The sequence below is a fragment of the Carcharhinus amblyrhynchos genome, chromosome 21 (assembly GCF_965287045.1).
Source record: "Carcharhinus amblyrhynchos chromosome 21, sCarAmb.v2.hapA, whole genome shotgun sequence".
Classification (NCBI taxonomy): Eukaryota; Metazoa; Chordata; class Chondrichthyes; order Carcharhiniformes; family Carcharhinidae; genus Carcharhinus; species Carcharhinus amblyrhynchos.
This window is the reverse complement of record NC_137344.1, coordinates 44846349-44864647: the sequence shown is the minus strand read 5'-3', so window position 1 is coordinate 44864647 and position 18299 is coordinate 44846349. Positions and strand designations below refer to the sequence as shown.

Genomic DNA, 18299 nt, shown 5'->3' with positions numbered 1-18299 from the left:
TTATTAAAGATGAGATCGCAGAGTACTTGGAAATACACAATAATAAAGTAGGACTGAGTCAGCTTGGCTTTGTCAAGGGGAGGTCGTGTCTGACAAATCTGTTAGAGTTCTTTGAGGAGATAACAAGGAAGTTAGATAAAGGAAAACCAGTGGACGTGATTTATTTGGATTTCCAAAACGCCTTTGACAAGGTGCTGCATAGCAGACTGTTAAATAAGTGCTCATGGTGTTAAAGGTAAGACTCTGGCATGATAGCACTCACCTGATGAAGGGGCAGCAAGCGCTCCGAAGGCTAGTGGCTTTTGCTACTAAGTAAACCTGTTGGACTTTAACCTGGTGTTATGAGACTTCTTACTATGATAGAGGATTGGCTGACTGGCAGAAGGCAGAGAGTGAGGATAAAGGAGTCTTCTTCAGGATGGCAGCTGGAGACTTTAGGTGTACTTCAGGGGTCAGTGCTGTTACCACAACTTTTCACAATATACATTAATGATTTGAAGGAAGGAACTGAAGACACTGTTGTTAAGTTTGCAGATGATACAAAGATATGTAGAGGGACACGTGGTATTGAGGCTGCAAAAGGACTTGGACAGGTTAGGTGAGTGGGCAAAGAAGTAGCAGATGGAATACAATGTGGAAAAGTGTGAGGCTATGCACTTTGGAAGGAGGAATGGAAGCATAGACTATTTTCTAAATGGGAAAATGCTTAGGAAATCAGAAACACAGGACTTGGGAGTCATTGTACAACATTCTCTTAAGATTAATGTGCAGGCAGTTAGGAATGCAATGTTAGCATTCATGTCGAGAGGGCTAGAATACAAGAGCAGGGATGTATTTCTGAGGCTGTATAAGGTTCTGGTTAGACCCCATTTGGAGCACTGTGAGCAGTTTTGGACCCCATATCTAATGAAGGATGTGCTGACCTTGGACGAGTTTCACAAGAATGATCCCTGGAATGAATAGCTTGTCATATGAGGAACAGTTGACGATCCTGGGTCTGTACTCGTTGGAGTTTAGAAGGATGAGGGAGGATCTTATTGAAACTTGCACGCTATTGCAAGGCCTGGATAGAGTGGACATGGAGAGGATGTTTACCCTAGTAGGGAAAACTAGAACCAGATGGCACAACCTCAGGCTAAAGGGATGATCCTTTAAAACAGAGATGAGGAGGAATTTCTTCAGCAAGAGAGTGGTGAATCTGTGGAACTCTTTGCTGCAAAAGGCTGTGGAGGCCAGGTTATTGAGTGTCTTTAAGACAGAGGTAGGTAGGTTCTTGATTAATAAGGGGATGAGAGGTTATGGGGAAAAGGCAGAAGAATGGGGATGAGAAAAATATCAGCCATGATTGAATGGCGGAGCAGACTCGATGGGCCAAGTCTGCTCCTAGGTCTAATGGTCTAACTTTTCCTCTCCTTCTCTATTCAGGAGACATTCTTAGAACTTAGCAAACTCAAATAAAAACTTTTATAAAAATCTATTCCTCTATTAAAAGCTAAAACTCACTTCCATAAAAATAGAAACTATTTGAGGTAAACAGCAAAGATATTAAGAACATATCTAAGAACATGATGACCATATACCAGACTCACAATATGGAAAAGGCCATTTTAACAATTAAGTCATAGTGAATAATAAAGAATGATGTAACCTGGTTTAGAAGGGTATAACTGTTTCAGTCTCCTTTCAGAAAATTAGGAATGTTGTAGAAGGGAGCTCCCCTTCAATATTCCTCCTGACCTCTGTATCCAATTTCTCAACAACTAATTCACTTGGGGATTCATGTAAAACATTACTTTGAATATTGATGGGTATTCTTAAAATATTTGCTGATGCATTGTATTTTTAGAGTTTTATTGGATTCTGTATTAGAACTAAAACTGTATTTTTATCTTTTACATTCATTAGTTTTATGATGTAATTAGCCACTTTAAAGTTTATTGTATGTTAACTACTTCTGTAATAAACTTGTAAATTAGTAAAGTATAACAACATAAGAACTCCCCCATCTCTCTTGTATTTTCTGAAAGTGAGAAGATACAATTTTTGAAGAGAGACCCCCAGACTGTCACAATAACAGAGTAGTTACAACTAGGCCAACAAATTATTTAACAGGCTCTCTAGGAAAAGATAATAGCTTTTAATAGTCCTTTCCCTTGGGAAGACGCTGTTCACTTTCTCAGACCCAAAATGTTGAGATAGTACTCTTAATCTCAGGCGGTCTGTATTTGATTTATTATTGTCACATGTATTAACATACAATGAGAATTGTTTCTTGTGTGCTATACAAACAAAGCCATACCGTTCATAGGGAAGGAAAGGAGAAACTGCAGAATGTAACGTTACAGTCATAGCTAGGGTGTAGCAAAAGATCAACTTAGTGCGAGGTAGGTCCATTTAAAAGTCTGATGGCAGCAGGGAAGAAGCTGTTCTTGGTATGTGACCTCAGACTTTTGAATCTTTTTCCTGACAGAAGAAGGTGGAAGAGAGCAGGTTCGGGATATGTGGGTTCCTTAATTATGCTGGTTGCTTTTCCGAGACAGTGGGAAGTGTAGATAGAGTCAATGGATGGGAGGCAGGTTTGTGTGATGAACTGGGTTACATTCACGATCCTTTGTGGTTTCTTGCAGTCTTGGGCAGAGCAGGTGCCATACCAAGTTGTGATACAACCAGAAAGAATGCTTTCCATAGTGCATCTGTAAAAGTTGGTAAGAGTCGTAACTGATATGCCAAATTTCCTTAGTCTTCTGAGAAAGTTGAGGCATTGGTGGGTTTTCTTAACTATAGTGTCCGCATGGGGGGAGACCAGGACACGTTGTTTGGGGTTCCAAGAACTAGTTATTCTCTGGTCATCCCCTATTGTAACTTCCGCAACATTTTCATGTCTTTTGACATGTATGATGATCAAAATTAGACACAATACACCAAGTGTGGTCATACCACAGCTATAGATAGGAAGTATAATGCTTTTCAATTTATACTTGATTGTTCCAGTTGTACAATATTTGCTTCATAGACTTCACACTGCTTATAGACACTTATTAGATTAACAGCTATTCTCCCAGATTCTGTCCTGTTTTGCCACCTTAAACAGGTACCCCTGCATGGTGTGTATATGCCAATGCTGAGATTCAATTTGGGTACAAATTGGACGCTGAAGATATAAACTCTCAGATTCAACTCCAGAACTGGCAGAATTTGGCACTGGATTAGGATCAGGTTTAAAATTGAATTAGGAGTTTAGGATTGGGCAAAATTAGGTCTAAAGTAACTTTAACTGAAGGAGGGTCAGGTTTGGTTTGGATTTGATGTAGCACGGTATTATTTAGGAAGTGATTATCATTAGTTTTTGGTTGGGTTTTAGGTGGAAAAGGGAGACTGTTGGATTGATACAAGGTTAGGTTTAGAGCCAGTTTGGAATGTCTGTATTTGAAGGAGGGAGAGGATTGGGCTTAATTAAGGATGATTGTAGTTGGAGGTGAAGTTTACAGTTAGGTTTGGACAGGGATTAAGTTTTGAGTGGACGGTGGAGAGTGAGGTTAGGGGATGCCTTTACTTGGAGGAGGCTTAGAATCAGAGCTAGGTGACTTTATTTTGGAGGAGGATGATTAAACTTTGAGTTTCCAGGTAAATGAAAGTTTTCTGCCTTAAGGCTATGATAGATTTGGAATTAGTGGTCAACATTAGGCAAGAGGGAATTCATTTGCAAGTGGAATGGCAGTTATGTTTTGGAATGATAGTGAATTTAAAGAAGGAGGCTCCGTCCTCTCTCAGGCTGATGTTCAGGGTATTGAATTTAAGGGTTTAAGTTCATTTAGAGTAAATTAATTTGGATGAGGAGGGTTACATTTTGGGTTGGTGTTGGGTTCAAGGGGTGGAGAAAGAAGGTTACATGACAAATCACCGTTAGAGTTAGACTGGAGTTTGAGGGATATTGTTGGGTTTGGCTTGAATTGGGTTTGAGGGATGGTGTAGGGTTTAAATTGAGTTTGAGGGATGTTGTTGAGGGTTTGAATTGAGTTTGAGGGATGGTGTTGAAGGTTTGAATTGGGTTTGGATTGAGTTTGAGGGACGGCGTTGAGGGTTTGGATTGAGTTTGAGGGACAGCATTGAGGGTTTGGATTCAGTTTGAGGGACAGCGTTGAGGGTTTGGATTCAGTTTGAGAGACAGCGTTGAGGGTTTGGATTGAGTTTGAGGGACAGCGCTGGGGGCTTGGATTGAGTTTGAGGGATGGCATTGAGGGTTTGGATTGAGGTTGAGGGACGGCGTTGAGGGTTTGGATTGAGTATGAGGGACAGCGTTGAGGGTTTGGATTGAGTTTGAGGGACAGCGTTGAGGGTTTCGATTGAGTTTGAGGGACGGCACTGAGAGTTTGTATTGAGTTTGAGGGACGGTGTTGAGAGTTTGGATTGAGTTTGAGGGATGGTGCGGGGTTTGTATTGAGTTGGAGGGATGGTGTTGAGGGTTTGGACGTTGGCTCGCAGTTACCACGCTCCCCCACAGGGGGCGCTGGCGGCACATCCGGGCTCCGCCACCCGCGCAGAGGCAGGTTCCAGATGGCGGCGTGCCGGAAGGCTGCCGTCAACTTGTTGACGGTGATGTTACCCAAAATGAGTAGGTCAAACCCAGCCAGTAGCTCCTCTCGCACTCCCGCTCACCCAAACGTCCAACACGACAGAAGAAGGTACCGGTTTTCTGTTAAGCTGGGCGGTAAGTAGTCTGGGCCGGGAGCGGAGACGAGGAGAAGCCGATGGCCGGGCCGGGCCGGGCCGGGCCGCTCGGTGAATGAATCCACATTATACCGGGGCGGCGGCGCTTCGACCGGGCCACTGAATAAATCATGCAACATCCACTGCGCAAGCGCAGAGTCGGCGTGCCGTGGGAACCGGCGGCAATGCGCATGCGCTTTGTTTCACCTTCACTTTCCGCCCCCTCACTTAACAAGTCGTACCCTTTCTCTCGGCTGTCAACTCATTGGGATGGATTACGGGGTACTGGTGGGTTTCTAAATAACATTATGTTGTGCAAACACTTTCCTCTGGTAGCAGGCCAATGCAACCCTAATGGAACCAATCTCAGCAGACCAGTGACCATCACACCTTCATCACTTGAGATAAAGGCTAAAATATTTTGTGGATTCATCATATACTTCAAAACCTATGGTTGAAAAAGTGTTAAGGGTTCCATGGACATTGATTCTGGAAGAATTACTTCCTGAGTATCTTCTATCTTTAAGTGCCAGAAAATAAATCTGGAGATGGATTCCCCCCTGAAAGAATGTGTTGAGTGTTCAGGACAAGATTCCACATCAGACAGTACTGTCAGGTGCACAAGACTACAAATCATAAATCACAGCCATCAAAGGATCTGCATAACAGAAGCTCTTAGAGAGTGCCCAGATGTTTGTCTGCCTGTAAGTACCTTCCCTCCTTCACGATGCTTTCCCCTGAGTAACAAATCCATAGAATCCCAACAGCGCAGAAGGAGGCCATAAAAAATGCTGGGTTATCATAGAGTCATTGGACAGTACTTTGAAATGGCCATGGGGACTTTGATGTAAGAGGTATTTCAGCCCAACCATGTTGTCAGGGTGGCTGCTGACACCACCTTCTCTGAGGTGGCCCTCCTACTCGCCTTCGCAACTGTTAGCATTTAACATGGTTGATTTGTTTGTGCCACACTTTTTGCCACACACCATTCATGCAATCCAATGTACCATCATCCTACGAATCAGCAATATTGACTGCGCTCTCAAGGATATAACCATGTCAAATTTCCCTGATTGTTGACTTATTTTGGGGGGGTCTGTCTCCTTGATGAGCTGGCTTAAGGCATGATGTAAATAATTAATAATTAATCTTGAGTATTGCTGTTTCTCCCTTCCATGGACTGTTGCAGTGTGTTGGGTGACAAGAAAATAGCAATAACGTTTTCTGATATGTCATCAAGATTAACAAGACAACCTAAGGCATCGTCTAAGATACGCAATGTCTTCAAGTACAGTATTCCTTCCAAGCAGGGTTGGCATAGGAAGAATTACTAAATTACCAGAAAATCTATTGATTATGCGCTTCAAACAATATCAAAATGGTGCTTCTACATCCACATGACACACCATTGTCTCCCACTGACAAACAACATAAATAGCGAATGTTGTGATGTTAAAATGACATATGTTCCCTATTGTATCAGTGAGGTTATAACAAAGCTACTCTGATTGAATCGGTGTTGAGTTAGGAATTACTGTACAGTCAGCCTTTTTAGTACCTCCTCTATTTGCTTTTATTTCATGCAGCATCCAAACAACTTTCTCATTTATCACAGCCTTGATGAAGTCCTCTTCCTTGGTAAGTACTCATTTAGTAACTGAACCACGCTTTCCACTTATATCAATAGATCTCCACCTTGGTCCCTAATCGCCACTTTTCTTCTGATATTTTACTGTTAGTATGCCTGTAAACCATCGGTTTCTCTTTTACAATTGCTGTTATTCACAGTCGCAAATTGTCTCCTTTGCCCTTTTTTACTTCTCTCAATATCCTATATTCAGCCTGATTCCTCCAGAGGACATCTCCCTCTGCAACTGGAACCTGAACTTCCTAACTCAGACCACAATCAGTAAGGATAGGCAACAACACCTCCCCCACGATCATCCTCAACACCAGTGCCCCATAAGGCTGTGTTCTCAGCCCCTTACTATACTCATTACACACCCATGACTGTGTGGCCAAATTCTTCTCCAATTCAATTTTCAAGTTTGCTGACGGCACCACCATAGTGGATTGGATCTCAAACAACGATGAGGCACAGTACAGGAATGAGATAAAGAATCTAGTAAACAGATGCAGCAACAATAATCTCTCCCTCAATGCCAACAAAACGAAGGAGGTTGTCATCGATTTCAGGAAGCGTAAAGGAGATGGGAACGAAGTAGAAAGGGTCAAGAGCTTCAAGTTTTTAGGTGTCCAGATCACCAACAACCTGTTCTGGTTCCCCATGCCACCGCTATAGTTAAGAAAGCCCACCAACGCCTCTACTTTCTCAGAAGACTAAGAAAATTTGGCATGTCACTTACAATTCTCAACAACCTTTACAGATGCACCATAGAAAGCATTCTTTCTAGTTATATCACAACTTGGTATGGCTCCTGCTCTGTCCAAGACCACAAGAAGCTACAAAAGGTCATGAATGTAGCCCAATTCATGATGCAAACCAGCCTCTCATCCATTGACTCTGTCTACACTTCCCACTGCCTCGGAAAAGCAGCCAGCATAATTAAGGACTCCACGCACCCTGGACCTTCTCTCTTCCACCTTCTTCTGTTGGAAGAAGGATACAAAAGTCTGAGGTCATGAACCAACCGACTCAAGAACAGCTTCTTCTCTGCTGCTGTCAGACTTTTGAATGGACTTAATAAATTGATCTTTCTCTACACCCTAGCTATGATTGTAACACTACATTGTGTACTCTCTCGTTTCCTTCTGTATGAACAGTAGACTTTGTCTGTATTGTGCGCAAGAAACAATACTTTTCACTGCATGTTAATACATGTGACAGTAATAAATCAAATCAAAACATCAAAGATTCTCCCTTGTATTAACAAACATCTGTGATATGCCCCTTTTTCAACTTCACCCTAGTCTCTCACTTCTTTGTTGTTCAGGGAACTCTGGCTTTAGTTGCTGTCCCCCCTTTGGTTGCTCTCCCTTTTCCTCTTCGTGGGATTGCTCTCTTTATAGGCCCCCCCAGTGATCTATTACATTTTTGCTTGCTAGTGTTTGACTCCAGTTTACCTGGGCCAGATCCCTCTTCAATTTTCAGAAATAGACCCACCTCCAGTTAAGTATTTAAGAACAAAGAACAATACAGCTCAGGAAACGGGCCCTTCGGCCCTCCAAGCCTGCTCCGCTCATTGGTCCAACTAGACCATTCATTTGTATCCCTCCATTCCCAGTTCTAAGGGGAAGGAGTCAGAGTGTAGGACTAATTGGTAGCTTGGAGAACTGACCCAGGCACAATGAGCTGAATGGATCCCTGCTGTATTCTATGATTGTACAACAAATAAGCGTACTAAATTTTGGTTAAAAATTGTTTGTAAAATTTTGTTTCACAACATTACAAATACTGTACACAAAAGGACTGTCTAATGCTTCTAAGTGTTTCGATCAAAGACATGAAGGCGTATAAGTTCTTGTCTAAAGTTAGTAGTGGAATGAATTTTAGTTCCCCTGTTGCCATCAAATTACAGATCTGGAGTGATAAGTTAACTCCTTTGGATTTGATTTGCCACTGCACAATTCTGACTGGTGAAGAATGAACTGCCAGGAATGTGGTGGGTCCAAAGAATTAGCTTTTTAATGATGTTAACAAAAAGATCGTCATTATGACAGCTAGTTGTTAATACTAAAATGTATGCCCAGAAATCTTTTTTTTCAGGCCACAGAGTGACACAGCACTGGCAGTATAACTCAGATCTGCCAACCCTCTATTAGTTTTAAGTATACACTAATTAAGCTTCAGCTATAACAATGTCTAAGATAGTTTTGCCATTAGATCCTAGATGTTTTACACATAGTTATAACCATTCAGAAAGCTCCTATCACTGAAATAATGTCAGTTGTGTATTGACAGATCCTAGAGACGAAGCTGTTTTGCAGTACAAATACATTGGAAATAAAATGATTGATGTGTACAGCACAACAGTACCACAAAAGTTCAGGGGACTTGGAGTTGGCGTACTGCTAGCGCAGGTATTGAATGTTGCCGTAATATGTTTTGATTTTCTATAAAATATACAATAATTTGCATGTCTGGGATGATCAAGGATGAGAAGCAGCAATCTTGGGTGGTATGTATGTGTGTCTGACCTCTGAGGTTCTAATCCCACTTAGAGACTTCAGTACTGAATGTGGGCTGACAGTCCAGTGCAGTATTGAAGGAGTATTGCACTGTCAGAGGTGCTGTCTTTCAGATGAGTGTGGGAAGGGAAATAAATATGCCCTTTTGAATCTGTTCTGCCATTCAGTAGACCATGGCTACTCTGTAACCCAACTCCTTGTACTCACCTTTGTCCCATATCTCTTAATGTCTTTGGATAACTAAATATCTTTGGATAACTAAAATCTATCAGTCATAGTTTAAAGTTTGCTGTATGTCTATCATTGATTGCTGTTTGTGGTACAGAGTTCATTATTTCTACCACCTGAAAAGTCTAGCTTTAAATTGTAGACAATGCCTCCTAGTCTTAGACTGCTCTCCTAACAAAAGTTTATCTACTCTGTTGGTTCCTCTAAATACCTTGAAAACTTTGATCAAATGCTTGCTCCTTAACCTTCCAAACTCTGTTTAAACTCTCCTTGTAATTTAACTCTTGGAGTCCAGGCATCATTTTGGTAAACTTACACTGAATGTCTCTCAAGGCCTGAATATCCTTCCTAAGGTGTGGTTCCTCGGATCACTCACAGCAATCCAACTGTCATCTAATGACATCTTTTTATATCTGTAGCATTTCTACCTCGTTTTCTATTCCCCAATATATAGGCCAGCGATTCAGCATTCATATTGGCCTTTCAGATTATTTTCTGTCCTTATGACATTTTAATTATTTTTTCTGAAAGATAAACTTTATTCATAGAGTTTATATAAGTACATTACATGAGCATTCAAAATTGCCATTACATGAAGTGCAAACCAAAAAACTGGAACAATAATTTCCCTTCAATGTTATTGGCTTTAAGGTTATATAACAGTTGCTTATGTCAGACTTAATCAAATGCCTTCTGGATTTTATTAAATGCCTTCATTGCGAGACCATCTGATGATCTTAAATTGGTGGTTAGTGTAATCCTTAGCTGAACTAGCAGCATTAATAGTGAGAAACAGATTCAATATAATCACTATTAAAGAGGCACGGTAACAAGCCTTTAAAGTAAAGTTTATTTATTAGTTATAAGTAAGGCTTACGTTAACACCATGATGCTGTTACTTTGAAATTCCCCTAGTCGCCACACTCTGGCGCATGTTCGGGTCAATGCACTTAACCAGCACATCTTTCAGATTGTGGGATGAAACACATGCAGACACGAGGAGAATGTGCAAACTCCACACAGACCGTGACCCAAGCTGGGAATCGAACCTGGGTGAGGCAGCAGTGCTAACCACTGTGCCGCCCATCCACCATGCCGCCACGAGGTGAACAATGTTGGGAAATAAATATTCCAGGGTACAGAACATTTTGAAATGATAGCCAAAATGGCAAAGGGTTGGGAGTAGCCTGATAATAAAGAATGACATGAGAACAGCAGTAAGGAAAGATTCTGGCTCAGAAGATTAGGCAGTACAATCAGTCTCTTCTTTTGACTTCTTCTATTTTACTTGGGGTCACCACAATGCTGATCGATCACCTTTCTTCTCCTCCTGTCGGTTACCAATTTCTCTTCCAGTTGCACCCTGTTTAAGTCTCTCACTGCTGCATCTTTCCATCTTTTCTTTCCATCTCTATCACTTGCCTCATCTCCGTAACAAATGACCATACTATATCAGTCTTATCACTGACATTTTTGATGCTCCCACAATCTTTCCTAATTTCCTGATGTGTTGGTTCAAGATTTTGTCCTTTCTTGTTACTCAACACATCCATCTCAGCATCAGCATTTCATTATTATTGAGTCATAGTCCTTCTCCTTAATGTTGCTTAAGTTTTGCTCTGTACAACAACTGGCTCATGGATTCTTCCTTATAGTTTTAGTGATACTTTTCTATCATGTAATGGTCCACTGCACTTAGAGGTCATAGAGGTCTCCAACCGTGGCTAATCCATTGCTTAATTTCAAATTCCATTTCTCCATCTTTTGCCACCACTGACTCCCAGGTATGTGAAACTACTCTCTCCAAGTCTTCAGCCATAATCTTTTCGTCTTCACTGTTCCCTAGGCCCAAACTGACAGTCCATACATAGGATCACTGGTTTACTGATCTTCATATCCCTGTCTTCCCGAGCTTCTCCCTATTTCTCCAGATAATTGGTTATGTTTTCATCATCCCCACCTAATAGCTCAAACATCGTTGACCATGGCACTTTCCATGTCACTTACACAATTAGACCATCCGTGACAATCAGGAGGAGAAAAGTGCTAATCATTGGTGTAACCAACTTTGACTTTGAAGCTTTCACTCTCCCTCACACTGTTTCTTTGGCCTGCACTCCTTGCACATGTCCTGTAATAGCCGTACATACTTCTCAGGGACTCCCCAAATTCTGACTCATCTCTGGACTGCCTCCTTAGGTACCCTGTCATTTAAAAAGTTGAAGACAATCTTCACATTTCATTGGCCTTCCTGATATTTCTCCATCACTTGTCTGAAAAAACAGTAGCCTGTTCAGGAGCTGGTCCCCATATTCACCTAGGAAGGTCTGTTGGTTTCTGATTTGTTCTATGATTTGCAGTTTTTCATTCCTTTCAGTGTTCTTATAGTCTTTCTCTTCTGGTCCACGCCTACTTTGCAGTGTATAACAAGTAACTGACATTTCATCTCCAACTAGCTATACTTTGATGATTCTGTCACTGATTTTGTCCCCTGCCAGCATCTTGCCCTTAATTTCCTTGCTTAGTAGTCTTCCAAAGCAATTTCTTCTCCCATCTTCTCCACAGTAGTAGTGAATATAAACTTTACCTGTTCATGTACGTGTTCATAGCTCATTGAAAGTGGAGTCACAGGCGGAAAGGGGTGGTGAAGAAGGCATTCGGCATGCTTGGTTTCATTGGTTAGAACATTAATTACAGAAGTTGGGACATCATGTTGAGGTTGTATGGAACATTGGTGAGGCTACACTTGGAATACAGTGTACAGTTCTGGTCTATGATAGAGAGGATATTATTAAACTACAAAGAGTGCAGAAAAGATTCACTAGGTGCTACCAGGACTTCATGGTTTGAGTTATGTGGAGAGGCTAGATAGACTGACACTTCTTTCTCCAGAAGGTAGGAGGCTTAGGGGTGATCTTATAGAGGTCTATAAAATAATGAGGGGCAAAGATCAGTTAGATAGTCAATATCTCAGTTGTGGACTCGCCAACTTTAAGGGCGTTCAAATGGTCAGTGGATAGGCATATGGATAACATTGGAATAGTTTAGAGGGTCATTAGATTGGTTCCACTGGTCGGCGCAACATCGAGGGCCGAAGGGCCTGTACTGCGTTGTAATGTCCTATGTTCTAAAAATGTCCAGAGGGGCAATCTTTTCACACAGGGTGGTGAGCCTCTGGAACAAGCTGCCAGAGGTAGTAGTAGAGGTGGATACAACTTTTGTCTTTTAAAACACATTTAGAGAGTTACATGAGTAAAATGGCTATCAAGGGATACGGGACTAGCTTAGTGGTTTTAAAAAAAAGGGTGGCGTGGACAATTTGGTCTATAGGGCTTGTTTCCATGCTGTAAACCTCTATGACTACCAATTTCTCTTGCTTTGTTGCTTTTCCACATTGTTTCTTGGAGATTAATGATTTGTTTCCCTTTTCTCACCATCAGATCAGTTACTTCACTGCCTTCCCTCAAGTTCCCAGCATTTAGACTTGCAGTTTTGAGTTTGGTCATCTTTTCATCTCTTCTTCATGCTTTCTCCTTTAGCTATCTTTGTTCATTAGATGGTAACCCTTGCCCGTTCCACATAAAGTTTGGGCAGAACCAGGCATGACAGTAATGGCGCGGCTGACATTAAATGCTGAGATTGCCAAATTCCAAAGGGAAATTTAAAACAACTGCAAAAAATGTTCTTTTGCAACTTGTATATTATGAGGAGAGATTCCGAAATCAGGAAATTATGCCTTTGACTATTTGCTATGATTTTATATTAAAGTAAATGTTTATTTTTAAAAAAAGAGAAATGAACTAAATGCACAAACATAAGTATGGCCTCAAATAATACACAATACTTTAAAAGTTCCAAAAGATTTTAAATTAAACTACTCTCTGAATAACCTTCTCCATTCCCTACTTAGCAACAACTTATAGATTTAAAATCTATAGAATTCCAATAATTTTACCATGCAGTGCCCTTTTTTCTCTTGGAATGTCCTCTGAGGCTGAGAGCACCTCGCTGTTTAGTTCTGGCCCTGTTCAAGCTATCTTGTGGGAGATCTAAGCAGCTAACCCCTCACATAGGTTTCAGTATTTCCTTAAATACATCCCTTCAGTTTGATCTCACAATTGTCTCAACCAGTCTCTTCAGAAGTGCTTTCTTACCAGAGTTTTTTACTTTAACTATACTGCTTTAAAAAAGCAAACTTACTTTACTTTGCTTATTTACACTTTTTCAACTTATAGACATCTTCCTTTGAACTAAAACAACCTGCCTCAAAATTATCCCTCTTACTGTCTGATGCAAAATTCTGATTGAAGTTCCTCTTGGTTCATTAAAATGTCAAAACCACTTCTTCCTGTTGGTTTAACAGTCACTGTCTCATACTCTAATTAGCACAATTACAACTGCCAACAGCCCTTCTTGCAGTACACAAGCAATATGACAGTGATATTACCAAAAGAACAATATTACAATTCCTTTCTTTATTGACTGGGTTGCATGCAGGGTATTGCCTAACATGGGCACCATTTCCATTCATAACATCATCTGGATTTGGCGGGCGATTTTACAGTTGGATGCCCTAACCTTCCCTTTTATCCAGACTTGTGCCAAACACCAATACACACTGACTTGCTTGCAACAGTAGTGTTAAACAATTAAACAACTGACTGACTGACCTTCCCAGTTTGGTTTTTCTGCCAGGGCTACTCTGCCCTTGATCTTGGTCCAAACATGGGCAGAGAACTGAACTCGAGAGGTGAGCTGGGAGTAATTGCCCTTGACATTAAGGCAGCATTTGACCAAGTATGGCAGTAAGAAGCTCTAGTAAAACTGGAGTCAGTGGGAAACAGGGGGAAAGCTCTCCATTGGTTTGAGTCAGTGAAGAGGAGCTGGGGAAATGGAGAAAGAATATGTGAACAACATTGTTCGTCCATTGATAGCCGTCTACACATCAGTTAGATTTTATTGCTGATATTTCCATCTATCCTGTCTTACAGATTTACTTTTCACTAACTTGCTGACTCATGCCTGTGATTGTCGGCCCTAACTAATCTATGCAAGTTGTATGCAAAAGGCAAAATTCCCAAATTAATGGTTCCTGCTGCTTTACAAATCAGAACGTCAGAAACATTATCACGTGCTCCATTGAGGCACACTTCAATTTCTGGATTTCAGAAGAAGCCAGCTTACTGGATTTGTGGTGTTGTTGCATCCTTCAGTGAAAGCAAACATCTCAATGTTCACTGTGATTGAGGAAGGAAGGTCTGGACTATTATTAAGAAAGTCTTAAATTTTTTGGTTGTGGTTACACCAGTTTCCTTTAAAAAAATATTGATGGCCAATATTTATTCTCAAATCAACATCACTAAATTAGATTGTGTGGGACCTTGCTATTCACAAACTGAGTGCCTCTTTTCCCACAGTATGAAAGGCACTATGCTGAAAAAATATTTAACTGGCTGAGGGCAGCATAAGGTGCTATAGAAATGCAAATACCTTTTTATTTCTCCCATCCCTTAATTTTTGTTTAACTGGACTTATCCACAGGCTGCCTTGAACTTTATAGTCGAGGATGACCTCAAGGCTCGCATCAGCTGCTGGTTTGTAAGGAAATATGTGCAGGATAATCCACAACCTCAATATAAGGATCGGATACTGAACTGACAGGGGAGATTGTTGATCCCTTTGACATTGGTTTGGAACAAAGATCTCAAACTCAACATTACATAAATAATAAACACAGATAACCTCATATGGTTTAAATGATTTAATCATTAAATGAATTATCATTTACAGACAGGTATATGTATATGCAGTAGTTGATGGATAGGGTTGTGCTGATAGTTAGACAGTTATGGGTAAAAACTGACATAGATCTTTTGAGTTGAATGGTCGATTTCTGTGCTTTTTTTAATGTAATTATATTGTTCTATGTAAATTAAAAATAAGACTGGCAGAAAATTTAAAAAAACACTGATGGAATTAAACTCAGGTGGGGGGGGGCGTAAAAATAGTACCTGTGGAGAATTAAACTTCAAGTAGATAGTCGCTTCCCAAGTGTTTTCCTTCTGTGTTACGCTTTTCCTTTGGCCATTTTTTTTGGCTGAAATGTATTTTACATCTTTATTAATTCAAAAGCTTATTGTTTCTGTAAACAAATTGCCCTTCTGTACAGTTTGTATGTTACGGGACTCCATGAATGATTAAATTTAAATGTCTCAGTTAAAAATGATGTATACATATATATAGAACAAATGTCTTCTGATGAAGGGTCAGAGACCTGAAATACTAGCTGTTCCTCGCTTCACAGATGTTGCCAGACCTGGGAGTTCAGATATTTTCCGTTTTTATTTCAGATTTCCAGTGTTCTCACTGTTTTGGTTTTGAAACATATTGCTGTTATTTACCATGGAATAAGTGTTAACATTCATAAAGTGCCTCCAACATAGCAAAATGTTCCAAAATGTTCCACACTTGAAAGGGGTTTGGACCTGAGTGGGTAGTGGCTGATGGCACTCTGAGGCAGGTGGGTTCTCAGGAGGTTTCTGAAGGCATTAAGAATTGTAATAGGGTGAATATTTTAGGGAGGTTGTTTCAGAGTAAGGGTAGGCGGACTGAAATCTTTGCTACTGATGATTGAAGAAAAGGAAGAGGAACAAAGTGGGCCAGGTCAATTGACTTGCATATCCTTTCTTTCCCTCCCTTCCCCCTTTTCTGTTTTTCTACATTTAGTGCAATTCTGGGTGATCCTGCCATACTTTTGTTCGTACTCAGTCACACATTAGGCTGTGACCAATTGATATCATGAGGAAAGGCATTAACCAACACCAAACAATACCACAGGCTTTGAGGTCCATTTGTTGGAAGTTACTACCATTGGGATTCCCTGGCTTCCCCAGAATCAGAAAATTGAGAACGTGCAAAGTCCACTTAAATAGTGACCCAAGCAGAGACCTGGGTACAATTTGCAGCTTGGGTCACTGTCTATATGAAGTTTGCATGTTCTCCCCGTGTCTATGTGAGTTTCCTCCGGGTGCTCTGGTTTCCTCACGCAGTCCAAAGATGTGCAGGTTAGGTGCATTGGCAGTGCAAAATTGCCCCTTAATGTCCTGGGGGTGGCACAGTGGTTAGCACTGCTACCTGACAATGCTAGCATCCTTGGTTTGATTCCCAGCTTGGGTCATTGCCGGTGTGCAGTTTACATATTCTCCCTGTCTTTGCATGGGTTTCCTTGGGTGCTGTGGTTTCCTCCCACAGTCTGAAAGACATGCTGCTTAGGTGTTTTAACCCGAACAGGTGCTGGAATATGGCGACTAGGGGAATTTCACAGCAACTTCATTGTAGTGTTCATGTAAGCATACTCATGACACTAATAAATAAATTAAAAATTAGGGATGCGTCGATTAGAAGAATTAGTGGAGTGAATATGTGGGGTTATGGGGATAGGGCCTAGATGGGATTGTCGGTGCAGACTTGATGGGCCAAATGGCCTTCTTCTGCAGTGTAGGGATTCTGCGATTCCATGCAGGAAAAGCCAGAAGATCGTGCCGAATTGCTGGGTTTCTCTGGCCTCTTCATGCTGCTTTTCTCAGTGGCAGGAGGTGGCGTGCCATTGCCCAGTGACAGTATCTTATGGTCCTCCTGCTTTCAATGGGATTTCCCATTGATTCACCCCATGCCATGGGAAGGGGTGCACTGTCAGTGGGACCAAAAGATCCTGAAGAGCTGGAAGAACGTGCTGCCTGTCTTTGGTCTGGGAAGGACCCTGTGAAACCAGGTGTATTTTGCCAACAAAAGGAAGAATTGGGTTAATCAGCTTGTAGCCTCGATTGCTCCAAAAAAAGTCTCAAATAAGAAAGAATCTATTTTAAAGTGCCCCTCTCCCCATCCTGTGAGTGGGTCAAAAGGAGCACCATTTTAATTTGATCAGGTATATATGCAAAACGCTTTTGAGTTCACGTCCCATTTTCAGAAGTACACCTCAGCAACGTACTGCCAATTCCTCAGCTCTTTTAGCTTCACAAGATAGACAAATACCTAAAGGTCCTGCGGTATAGATATGAAACCTCACTGGTGAAGTTTTGTTACGTACACTTGCCCGCTTTAGCCTTTGGCTGCCAGATTATTTTTATTGCTTTTGCTTTCCTGAGGAGGTGTAGGGATTCTCAGTAATTAAATGGAATTTTCTGTTTTGATTTCAGGCTACTAAATTTGTTTTTAATAAATTGGATTTATAATTTATACTTATAAACCAGTTTGGTATAGCAATTATTCTTCTGATATCCTATAGGAGAACATGAATGGGTTTATGACAATTCAGTTAGCTAAATACCACAACAAGGTAACCCCTCTTGACCCCTGGGAAATGCTACATTACTCAAATCTGAGAAAAAAATATTGTGGTTTGTAAAGAGCAGTAAGGACTCAGGTGCAAGTGTGGTTTCTGGTGCTGAACATGAAAACATTGAATATAAAACTTAAAAACATTACACTCTTATCCTATGGAAAAAGTTATTTCCCAGGAACGGAATTGTGGAGAGCAACAGGGCCACAATAAAGATGTTTTGTGAGTAGCATCTGTTCTGAAAGTCTGTTCAGTTTTTCTTCGTGGATTTGGTGTCTGTGTTGCCCTTTCTCATGGCTTACTTTCTGCTTTTGTTGTTCACCGATCATACTCACGAAATCTTCTCTCCAAACTTTCTGCTGTTCATGTGGCTTTAGACCAGGACAATGGATGGTATTTTTCCCAGGCAGATTTGGTGGCAGGAGTCAAAATTCCCCGCAGTGTAATAACATGCCACAGTCCTCCCAATGGTAGGTTAATGGTGGGTCGGTCTTCCCGCTGGTTACTGGCGTGAACACTGCATTTGTTTGCATCTCATGAATGCTCGATAGAATAACTCCTTGCCCACATCCTGTCAGCTCTTCCAATCCAGTCTAAAACCTGCTTGCCAAAGAGTGGCATGCACAAGGTGATCCTCAGTTCGTGAGAGACTTGAGATCATTGCAACAAAACCTTTCTGCAGTTGTGCTATGTTGCTCCCATTGTGCTGTTCATCATTCTGCCGGGGTGGACTGGCTTTTGCCCTGCAGATCCAGGCTGACCTAGTCTTCATGGACAGCACCTTGCTGTTGGACCCATGGACCTTCTTTGTCGCTGTCTCGGATCAGTACTGTGCCGGGGTTGGCGAATACAGTGGTCTCCTTCCTCTAGTGCCCCA

The 18299-nt window shown here is 41.2% G+C and overlaps 1 protein-coding gene across 4 annotated transcripts; it reads left to right on the top strand.

Moving 5' to 3' along the window:
* The first annotated feature begins 1928 nt into the window (after window positions 1–1928).
* LOC145356392 (protein NATD1-like) lies at window positions 1929–17586 on the top strand. 4 transcript variants are annotated; one of them, XM_080209080.1, is made up of 4 exons: window positions 1929–5411; window positions 6294–6345; window positions 8630–8748; window positions 14626–17586. In XM_080209080.1, exons 1-4 carry the CDS (start codon window positions 5256–5258, stop codon window positions 14740–14742), a joined length of 444 nt encoding a protein of 147 aa, XP_080065206.1. In that variant the 5' UTR covers window positions 1929–5255; the 3' UTR covers window positions 14743–17586. The 4 variants fall into 4 exon arrangements, 1 of the variants encoding a protein (XP_080065206.1); XR_013889130.1 differs by lacking the exons at window positions 8630–8748; window positions 14626–17586 and adding an exon at window positions 6549–8595 and having other exon boundaries at window positions 1929–4708; XR_013889131.1 differs by lacking the exons at window positions 8630–8748; window positions 14626–17586 and adding an exon at window positions 6549–8595 and having other exon boundaries at window positions 5379–5411.
* Window positions 17587–18299: the final 713 nt, after the last annotated feature.

Coding starts and splice junctions, on each gene's coding strand:
- LOC145356392 (XM_080209080.1), top strand. CDS start 5,256: ATGGATTCCCCCCTGAAAGAATGTGTTGAGTGTTCAGGACAAGATTCC. Junction 5,412..6,293: donor GCCCAGATGTTTGTCTGCCT/GTAAGTACCTTC, acceptor TATTTCATGCAG/CATCCAAACAACTTTCTCAT. Junction 8,749..14,625: donor TTGGCGTACTGCTAGCGCAG/GTATTGAATGTT, acceptor ACTTATCCACAG/GCTGCCTTGAACTTTATAGT.